The sequence below is a fragment of the Papio anubis genome, chromosome 12 (assembly GCF_008728515.1).
Source record: "Papio anubis isolate 15944 chromosome 12, Panubis1.0, whole genome shotgun sequence".
NCBI lineage: Eukaryota > Metazoa > Chordata > Mammalia > Primates > Cercopithecidae > Papio > Papio anubis.
This window is the reverse complement of record NC_044987.1, coordinates 85,858,877-85,870,279: the sequence shown is the minus strand read 5'-3', so window position 1 is coordinate 85,870,279 and position 11,403 is coordinate 85,858,877. Positions and strand designations below refer to the sequence as shown.

Below are 11,403 nucleotides of genomic sequence, written 5' to 3'. Positions count from 1 at the left end.
TGGTGGAAAACAGTGTGGCGATTCCTCAAGGATCTAGAACTAGAAATACCATTTGACCTAGCCATCCCATTACTGGGTATATACCCAAAGGATTATAAGTCATGCTGCTATAAAGACACATGCACACGTATGTTTATTGCAGCACTATTCACAATAGCAGAGACTTGGAATCAACCCAAATGTCCATCAGCGACAGACTGGATTAAGAAAATGTGGCACATATACACCATGGAATACTATGCAGCCATAAAAAAAGATGAGTTCGTGTCCTTTGTACGGACATGGATGCAACTGGAAACCATCATTCTCAGCAAACTCTCACAAGAACAGAAAATCAAATACCGCATGTTCTCACTCATAGGTGGGAACCGAACAATGAAATCACTTGGAGACAGGAAGGAGATCATCACACACCAGGTCCTATTTGGGGGGTGGGGGGAGGGATAACATTAGGAGATATACCTAATGTAAATGATGAGTTAATCGGTGCAGCACACCAATATGGCACATGCATACATATGTAACAAACCTGCACATTGTGCACATGTACCCTAGAACTTAAAGTATCATAAAAAAGAAAAAGATATCACTAAATAAAAAATGTCAGGAATAAAAAAAAAATAGTAATGTTGTACCAACATAATATCATCACCTTAAAATACCATGCTTCTTTTCCTTTAGATTTTGCTCTGTTTCTTCTTCTCTCTCCATGCCACTCCATATTTTTACCTGACAAAAAGAGCTATTTCCTTTGAAAAGGCATTCCAGATCCTCTCCTTTGGATGTGCTGCTCTCTCTCTTACAAAATGTGCATTTTATTTCCATCTTTCTTAATACATTGACTTTACTCTGCCTCGTTTAAGTTAATATGGACATGTGTCTATTTGATTAGACTCTGAATTCCTCCAGTATTCTTATCTCCATACTTGGATGTACCAGATTCAGGGTCCTGTTAATTGTAGGTAGCAGAAGGAATGTCCACCTGCCTCTTTCACCATTAAGTTGATTCAGCATTCCCTCAACAAGTAATTTTTAAGCAGATCAATTCAATTTTTCATGAAGTTACATTATAGAGAGATGATATAGCTGATGCATAAGTGAAAAGTAAATAACATAATTTCAAATAATTTCTATGAAGAAAAATGAAACAGTATACTGGGATAGAAAATGACTTGGACAAGGGCACTTTAGGTCACATTTTCAGAGCCGGTCTCTTGGAGGTGGTGATGTTTGAGTGGGAGCTGAATGACAGGAAGGACTATGCCATATGAAGATCGGGGTAGAGCATGGCAAACAATGAGAACAGCAAGAGCAAAGACTCTGAGTTGGAACTAAGCTTGAGCTTTCAGTGGATAGAACCAAGTCTTGTATGGCTAGAGTGAGTAAATGGTGGGAAAAAATGCAGAAGATGGAGTGATAGTGCTGGGCAGTAACTACAGCATCTATGCCCACTTAGTAAAAAATAAGAAATTTGAATTTTATTGAAAGTACAAATGGGAAGCTGTTTCAGAGTCTTAAGCAAGGTGGTTTTATGATGTGGCTGATATTTTCCAAAGATTACTCTGGTTTCTTTATTAAAAAAAGAAAAAAATAAAAAAGAGTAGAATGTTTTTCATTTGGTGTATCATAGATCCTTAAAGAGGTCCTGAAAAAGTGCAGCAAAAGGCTGAAGAAGTTTCGATGAAACTTTGACCTCTCTCTAAAGCCAACAGTCATTTGGAATTTTACTCCTTCTGCCATTACAATATTGTTGGAATTAGAAAGCATGCTTCTAGTTATACCTACAGGTGTAAGCAGGAATAAGCAACGAGATAAACAGACTACTGGGAAAAGGAGGGTTTGCCATTAATTGATGGCTATGTTACATGTTTGGTGGTCTGGAATTCTGCTTTATCCACCCTTTCAATTTCCTGCCTCCGAGAATATAGCTCAATTCAGAACGGCCTATAGCAAAGTAGGCCCTATAGCTATAGTCCGTTAATACATCATGCCTTTTCCTATCTTTATGTTTATCCCAGTTAATTATAAATTTACATTTTTGTCTGCCCCATTAGACTGGGCATACACTGAAGATAGAAACTGTGTCATAAATTCCTTTATATACACAACCTGTGTGATGTAGAAACACAATAAATACTAGTTGAATGAAAACATAAATAAATAAATAGGAATGGTAGGTAGGTAGATGGAGAGAAAGTAATGCAACAAATCTCTTTACAAATTCTCATTCAATTTAGTTTAATAAGATTGAACTAAAATAGATAGCTTAATTAAATATATGTTAATTGAAGCAATTATAATTATGATTTATTTATTACAGCAATCTATTACTCAAACATGCTAATGAACCGTAATCCTATTATTATTAACATTGTTATTTTAACTGGTTCACTATTACAGTAATTGTTTTTAAAGTGTTAGAAACTAGACTACCAGTCCATGGGTCTACAATTACTTATTCACTACCGAATGTCTCTAAATCATCAAATTGATGACGAATTAATAACATTCACTTAGTGTTGTTTATAAGTTAAGTGTGTATTTTAATACAATGATAAGTTGTCGGACATATTTGGTAAACAATGGAAATGGTCCCAGGTGTTTTTGTTCTATAAACAAGCCCCACATCATAAAAGGTATAAAGGCAGGCAGTATGAAAAAAGAGAACTCACTGGTGAATCCGCGCACGGCTGAAGGGGCCAGTATAGCAGTCCGACTCCTCTAAGTCTGGAAAAGCTGACTTATCAAGAACCATTGGGTTTTGGGCCATCCAGTTTTTGATTCTTCTAAAGTAAGTTTGCATCCTGGAATGAAGTCAACATTTAGAACTAGATTAAGTTGTACTCCAAAGCTGTGACTACCTTCCACTACAATTCTCTTAAGTACCAAAAAACTTCTCCAAAAAGAGATACACAAACCTACATACACCACACATACATGTGCATTGCTTCTGCTCCCACACAAAAGAAGAAAATAGCAAAGCAAACCAAATCTCAAATCTTGCAGTTGTTTAAACTCTTTCATGACAACTATGTTATCCTCATGAAAATATAAAATAATTGTGGAAAAGATTTCAGAAACAGGATACATAAAGATGGTAGTAGGAAAGAGGTTTTCTGTTTTTGTTTTTTTCTTTGAGACAGCGTCTTGCTGTGACACCAAGCTGGAGTCCAGTGGTGCAATCTTGGCTCACTGCAACCTCCACCTCCAGGGTTCAAGCGATTCTCCTGCCTCAGCCTCCCGAGTAGCTGGGTCTGCAGATGCACGCCACCAAGTACAGCAAATTTTTGTACTTTTTTTTTTTTTTTTTTTGGTAGAGATGAGGCTTCACCATGTTGGTCAGGATGGTCTCGATCTCCAGACCTCGAGATCCACCAGTGTTGGCCTCCCAAAGTGCTGGGATTACAGGCATGAGCCGCTGCACCCGGCCAGAAAGAGTGATTTTTGTTTGTTTGTTTGTTTGTTTGTTTTAAAAAAGCAGCAAAACATATTTATTACAATGGTGTGTGTATACATGTATGTAGATAGATAGATAGATAGATAGATAGATAGATAGACAGACATTACTCTGGTTTTTTAAAGCAAATAGCATTGCAGCTCCAGAAAAGTGGAAACTGAAAATAAATAAATGACTGTGACACATTCAGTGGCACCGGAAGTCGTGTGGTAAACAGCAAAATTTTAAAGTCAAGCAAAACTGAGTTTTTATTGGACTATACTAGCCACGTAAACTTGTACACGTTATTCAACTTCTTACCTCGGTTTCCTCACTCATAAAATAAAAGTAATGCTGACCTTACTGGAGAGTTGCAAATTGGTGTTTTATTCTAGACTTGGTAATTAACAATAAGGAACACTGAGGCAAAGAGCCATTGCAGGACTTTTAAGATTCTCACGGGCATAAGAATAACTTGGTTATCTTGTTAAAATGCAGATACTAATTCAATAGGCCTGGGATGGGGACTGAGATTCCACATTTCTACATAGCTGCTAAAGGACACTCATGTTGCTAACCACTGACTACACTTTGAGTAATGGGTTTAGCATAGACACCTGGCATATATCATTTGGACACTGGGAAATCTGACATCAGGATACTTTGGCTCCAGCTTTAGATTACATTTATAACCTAGTTCTATTATGGTATATATACTGATTGAAATCAGATTCATTTTACAAAGAAAATAGAAACAGAAGAAAACTACTGACTCCAGAGATTGACTCTGAAAGTCTAAATTCAGATTTACTATAATAATAGCTGTGTTTAATAACACATTTGCAATATTTACACACTATGAGTTTCTATCTGGGGAAATTTTTGGCTTCTTCTGCAATAGTAAGCCCAAGTAGCAGGACTTATTTTTTTTCCTAGAGGAGTGTTAAATATAACACACCTCAATATTATTTCTTTGGCCAACTATGCTTGAACTTCAGAAAAAAAATTAGTATAGCAATGGGCAGGCAGCAAATATTGTATCTCTGGAATTATTTCACTCAAATCTATTATGGTAAAATTACCATGTGTAATCTGAAGTAATAATCAAATCCTAAGGTAAAGTTTAGTATGTGAAAGTCTAGATTTTTCCTTTGCCAAGGAAGGCTATCATTTACTTATCAAATCATTTTTGGTTTTGGAAAAACCAAAACTTTTTTTTCTAGCCTAAAATAACAAATACATAGTATTTGAGGTGCTTCTTCTCATTGCAAAGACAGCCTTTAAAATGATAAAATATCACCTCATTGGAGAGGCTGATGTATAGACATGTAGAAAATATTGAATAGATTGCACAGAAATTACTCAAGCTTTTTAAACTTAGCATAGTTGAAAAAAAGCAGTGGGGTAGGAGTTGGAACATGAGTGTTCTAGTGCTGAATTGCTGGTCACTGAAAGTGGGCTAAACATTTCTAATCTTTGAGCTTCAGGTTCCTCGTTTCTAAAGGGAGGGAGTAATTCCATCTGTTTTCCTTCATTAGGAGGCTAGGAGGATCAAATAAAAGGAGGCATTCTAATTACACTTAGAAAATGCTGACAGGCTACAGTAGCCAAACCTCTAGTAGCACTGACATTATAAACAAAGTAGGTATAAATGTGAATTTTAAATAGCTTTAAAAGAAATGGAATAAAAGGGTTTTCCAGCCATCATTTGTGATGTTAACAGAAAACAACAATATTATCTCTTTAGGTTTTCACATACACTTCCTGTGAAGGAAGGGGTAAATGGAGTCTAATAGTGAAATACAGCTGGCCTAAATCTGAATACCAGGATGCAAGGATCTAGCTTATTAATTCCTTTGAGCCTCACTCAGTTTTGCTTCTCTTAATTGAAAAGAAGTATCTTGAGAATTAAATGACTATTGTCTGACACCACAGTGCACAGAACATAGTAAGCTCTCAATAAATGTTTATAATAATAATGATGTATGATTTATACTACTAAAAGTACCATCACCATGCCACCAATGTAGTCGAATACGTTACCTACACTCTACTAAACCTTTATTGTGTTGGACATCTTGCAAACTCAAGATATCATGGCATAATGTAAAAATACAGCTTTAGGTTTATTTGCTACAATCCGGGAAAAGCTAAGAGAATTCTATGAAAACTGAAAATAAGTCTGGATTAAAGGGTCAAAGGACCCGGCCGAGCATACTCATAAACCAGCTGTGAAAGCAGGGCATGGGGTGTGGGTGGGGATGGTAAGGGAGTCTTTTGTTTTCGAACCTGCAAAACTGGTTACTCTCTGTTCTGCTTCCCTTGCAGAGTCATTTTTAAGATGCTTTAATAATTGAATGTGAAAATGCATTGTAAATAAAAAATAAATTGCAGTGATAATAAAACCAACAATTTCCTCTCAACCTGCCGGAGAGGTGATGATCTTCAAAAGCTGGGTAATTGCCTGTACATTATTTATCCCCAAATATGTACCCGGTCAAGCTAATGTGAGAAAAAATACCTTTCTCAGATAGGAGTTTAACTTTGGTGGATGCCTTGCACCAGGTAGCAGAAGTACCTCCTGTCAAAAAGATACGAGGTTTTATTTCTCTTCGTACGAAGCTAATTAACAGCCCAATTACCAGGTGAATCTATGAATGAACTATGAGTGATGAACGGTGCTGTCAAGTCCTCTTACTTAAGGAATTGTGTTTCCACCCAAATCTCATCTCGAAGTGTAATCCGCAGGTGTTGAGGTGGGGAGGTAATTGGATCATGGGAGAGGTTTCCCCCATGCTGTTCTCACGATAGTGAGTGAGTTCTCAGGAGATCTGAGGGTTTTATAAGTGTTTGGAAGTTCCTCCTTCATTTCTTCTCTCTACTGCTACCTTGTGGTGCTTGCTTCCCCTTCCACCATGATTGTTAGGCTTCCCGAGGCCTTTCCAGTCATGCAGAATTGTGAGTAAATTAAACCGTTTCCATTTATAAAGTACCCAGTCTCCTGGATGTTCTTTATGGCAGTATGAAAACGGACTAATAAAGGACTAGTTATTGTTTATTTTGAGAACATGCTTGCAATAGGTTGTATTTGTTTGGCTATGTTAAAAAAATGAGATTTCCCTCTGCCTTTACAAATTTTAGTGAATTGACTATGATATGCATCACATTCTGGTTTAGTGTTTATTCCATAACGAAATGGTTTTCTTCCTTTTCTATCGTTGTGGAGAGGTTTTCTGGGTGGGGGCAAATTTTGTTTTTATAGTCTCAATATACCACATATCTTTGATCCAGGAAGCAAACAATAAACTGTAATTCTCCTTAATTCTTCTGTGTAAATGAATGTGCAGGGCCAAATCCTTTTCTACCTATAATCTTCCATCCTGTAATTTAGTAACTGCATACTGTTCATGTATAGAGCTTTATTTTTCCCTTAATTTTTCATTTGAAAAGTTCTGCTATTTTATACCTTGTGGCAAGGCTGCAGTCATCTATCTACCTATTACAACAACCACTTCAAATTATAAGTAAATGATTGTCTCAACCACTGTTTCCAGCCAGAGTTCAACACAGTCAATGGCTACATGTGGAGATGCCTGTGGGGCTAAGTGAGGAGGACAGTTAATTGGATGAAATCCTGACCCCCATGCTCCTATCTATTTTATATTGGGCTCCCTTTAGATTTTATATTGCATATTATTTTTTGCATAAAAAGTGATCTAAGTTTAACCCCAGTTATGATAAAAATGATTGCTCTTAATGTTTTAAAAGTATAGCCCCCAAATTTGCTTTGTTTAAAATATCTGCAGAAGAATGAGCTTGACAAAAAATGTGAGGTTGGCCTTATCTGGGTACTCCATCTGAAAAGCCACAGGATGACTGAATTATCTTAAAATGTGCTGAACTCTCTTAATGTGTGAGAGGTAAGCATGAATAGGAATCAGCTTTGGATCACAAGAAAAACGCTAAAAGGATCTGACATTTCTGGAATGCAGCGCTAAGTCCTTCCTGATATGACAAAAACTAGAAAATGTAGACTATTATAAACCTTTGAAATTGCCCTGGTTAGATTTGAAACATCAGGTCCAACATGTAGGTCATATTTACTTTGAAAGAAAAGTCAATAAAGAAGTGGCTAGAAAAATGTAGGCAAATAAATGTTTTACATATATATCCAAGCAGAAAATTTAGATAAAATGCTCAAGATTCACGTTTATAACAGAAGGAGGAAGAAAAAAACTTGCAGAACGGTTATAGCTAACAAATCTAGCAACTTTTCTTTGTTGAATCTGACAGGTAGGTTTCAAAGATGAATAAATATGGAACTGCTCTGTATGGGCAAAATTTTGAATGCATAAATTTTTTAAAAATATTATCCTAAAAAGAGACGTGTATGTTTCCTATTTAGGTTATTATTTTGTATAATTTAATTTTAAGTTAGTGTTTTCTCTTGAACATGCTAACAGTTGTCAATTGGAGACTAGATTGGCCATCACGAAAATACTTTGCCACTTAGTTTCTGCTTCAATAGCATTTCCTTATTATGAATTGGCTGCTATCTCAAATTTCCAGTGTACATTGTAAATAAATGACAAGTTAGTTCCTAAGGAGTTAATGTTACATCCATTATTGAAACTGATTTTGAAGGATTTCCGAAAGAACTCTGTGTTCCAGCAGTTCTCAGACTGTTTTCTCAAGAACACCAGTATCACATGGAAATTAGGAAAAGGTTATACAATTTATAACTGTCTCTTGAAATTTATAAAATATATAAAAGCTATTAAAATATTTAAATCTCCAAGACAAGAGTTCCTTACCATGGGCATCACAAACATTTGGAATGCTTGCTAAAAATTTATATACCCAATCCTATTCCAAAGCTAATATGCCAGAATCTCTGGGAGCAGGTTCCAGAAATCTTCATTTTTATCATTTCTCAGGTCATTTTAATGTGCTCTAAAGACTGAGAGCCACTTCTCTAAAAATATTTTCAGTAAATACTCTTATTTATTAACTCAGAAATTCAGAAACAAATTTGGTCACAGTATATTCTTCCTTTAAGATCCTGTTGAACTAGTATTACTTGGACACACTTTGGAAAATGTTGCATATTTTAAAATATTTTTATTGGTAAGCCATGAGAATTTCCATGGTATTTTCTAAGAGTTTCCACAATCACAATGCAATAATCATATATTTTTGAAAAACATTATAAAGAAGAAACTTCAGGCAAAACACCAATTAATAGGGATAGTAACTGCATATGTCCCATGTTTTTTTCCCCCCTTTTTCATTTTTTCTTTGGATATAGTAGAACACTTCTTCTACATGCATTCCTACCAGGCAATTTAAAAATGAACATCATTTTTTTAAAAATATGGTCTGAGTCAAGAAAGCATCCTCTTCAAAATCTCCCTTGGGACAGAGGAACACTGGTGGCACATAGCCTGAAGACCTAAGCTCTACTTCATACAAAGGAAGGTCACTCAGAATCCAGCAAGAGAATGTTTTTAATGTACTTCTTAGGAAGAGAAACAAAGAAATTAATTGTGATAACGATTTTTTAAATCTAAGGTAAGGGAATAACAATTATTCCATCACTAAGAGTTCCTTGAAGTTTATTTGAAAAGGCAGAAATAAGGGAAAAGAAAAGAGGCCAAACATGCTGTGACTTCCATTGTTTTTTAAATTAGTATAATCCAACTGAGATGGTGGAAAGAGCAATATGAGAAGTACTACACCATAGAATGTGTTCCCATTCTCTCTATAAGACTTTTCCTGGATAGAGTACTGCAGAATGAACATGTGTTAAAGAAAGAAAAGCCTTTTTTGAAATTATGAAAATCAAATACTAAGGGTAAGGCAAACATTTGTTACCAATTGCAATAGACAAAGCAGTTGTATTCCCCAAAACTTCACATGTTAAAATTCCAATACTTAATGGTTCTTGGAGGTGGGGCCTTTGGGAAGTACTTAGGTCATGAGGGTGGAATCCTCATGAATTGCAGGAGAGGCCAGAGAGCTAGCTATCCCTCCTTCTACCATGTGAGGATACACCCCAAAAGAGGGCCCTTACCAGAGCCCAACCATGCTGCCACTTTGATCTCAGACTTCCAGTGTCCAGAACTGTGACAAGTAAATGTTTGTTACTTAAGACATCCAGTCTGTGGTAATTTGTTCTACTATCCCGAGCTAATCAAGACACTGAGGTTGTATTTATATTTCACTATTCTATTGAATGAAATTATAATTACATCTTAATAATAGGTGGTTGTGCCAGAGCTAAGTTAAATAATGCCAACAATGGACAGAAAAAATGGAACCAATGTTCTGGAATCATGGCAAACATCTGTTTCATATGAAGTCTAGAGGAGGCAGGTGGAAGACATGCTGCCTCTTTGAACATATTTTATACCATGTTCACTCAACCTGAACTGAACTTTATACTGATGTGTACTGAAATGACATGCTTATGATAGTTGCTAAGGGCTTTCTCCTCTTTAATCTACAAGGAAACTAGTTTGTACATAAATTCAGTTATGATGCTTAGAAACAATGATGAAATCATAGAATAGGGGCATGATGAAAGATCCTGAAATTAGGATTAATTTATTAGATTTTTTTCTGTAGCAATTTTATCCTGATATTAGAAAACAGGTCATTATCTTGTGTCATTCTTTTGCATCCTGTGTTTACATTAATGCAGTCAAATTAGAACTTGTGGAAAATATATACTTTTGTAAGAATATAAAGAAAATAACTGAGAACCACAATTCCATTCATCAGAAGCAATCCTTTCAATCTCTTATTATATTTCATTCCAACTGCATTGCTATAAATTTTACATGTATATCACCTTGTATGAATAATTGCATATGCTGTGTATTTTATCTAAAATTTTTTAGTTAATATTTCCCCCAAATCACTAAGAAATCTTTGTACCCATTCATTTTATAAACTAATTATATTTCATTGCAAAGTTGTATTCTAATTTGCTTATATCCACTAATGATAACATATGAAGTATTTTATTTTTCACAATTATAAATTATACTTCAGTGAATATTTTTATATGTGTTTCAACTATAATCATAAGATACAAAGTGGAGGCTATGAAAAGTTGTAAGGCTCACAGAAAATGTTTTCAAATTGAATTTCAGAATATTTTTATTAAGTTTGACTCCCACTGTGAAAAAACAAAGGTGATTATTAACCATATCTATGCTAAATTTGAAGATTGCTACTTGTAAAATTATTTGAGAGTTTAAAATTTATTTCGCTGTTTTTATGCTGCATGGTTTTGTATAACATGAATATGCACAGACCACAGAATAAATTTGAGCGAAGAGCAAGTATTCTGCCATTATCGGCATATTATTATTATACATTATCATCTGTAATAAGTCCAAGTCAAGTATTTTAAAAGACTTTTTAGAAGGTTATATAGCATGAAGATAGAAAAATTCCAGAACTCAAGAAATGTTGTTTACCACAAATGCAAATTTACCTAGCTGTACCCTCAAAATTAGTTCAACATAATGACCAGAATTGAAACTAGCCTCTACTAACTTCAAATTCTCTAACCATAACACAAATAATATCTCACAGGTGCTTACTGGCGTCTTTCAGAGGTACTTCATAAAAATACACAAACCTCAGGATTTTTTAAAGGAGTCTTACTCATTATTTTTATAAGGTGCTGAGGAATTGGAAATAATATTATTTCCTTTATTTATCTTTTTTAAAATTTTATTTTTTTTTGCCAAGATCTTTGAGGAATTATTTGCATATATTCTAAATATCAACTCTACAGAGAATTTTTAAAGCCTTAGCCAAGCATGAATATAAGCTAATTAATTTAGGTGTTTAATTCTAATATTATCAAGAAGATTCCTCAGTAGTTTTCAACACTTAATTTCTGATTTATGGTCAATGACTATGGTTGCATCTTTGAAGCCCTAGGTGTTTTA

General features: G+C 34.9%; 1 protein-coding gene across 1 annotated transcript in view; it reads right to left on the bottom strand.

Annotated features, from left to right (window-relative positions):
* ANO3 (anoctamin 3) overlaps positions 1–11,403 on the bottom strand; it is a 323,668-nt gene that overhangs the window by 130,847 nt on the left and 181,418 nt on the right. The window contains 2 exon segments of the mRNA XM_031653387.1: positions 2,673–2,828; positions 8,096–8,125. Coding sequence (XP_031509247.1) covers positions 2,673–2,828; positions 8,096–8,125 — 186 coding nt within the window.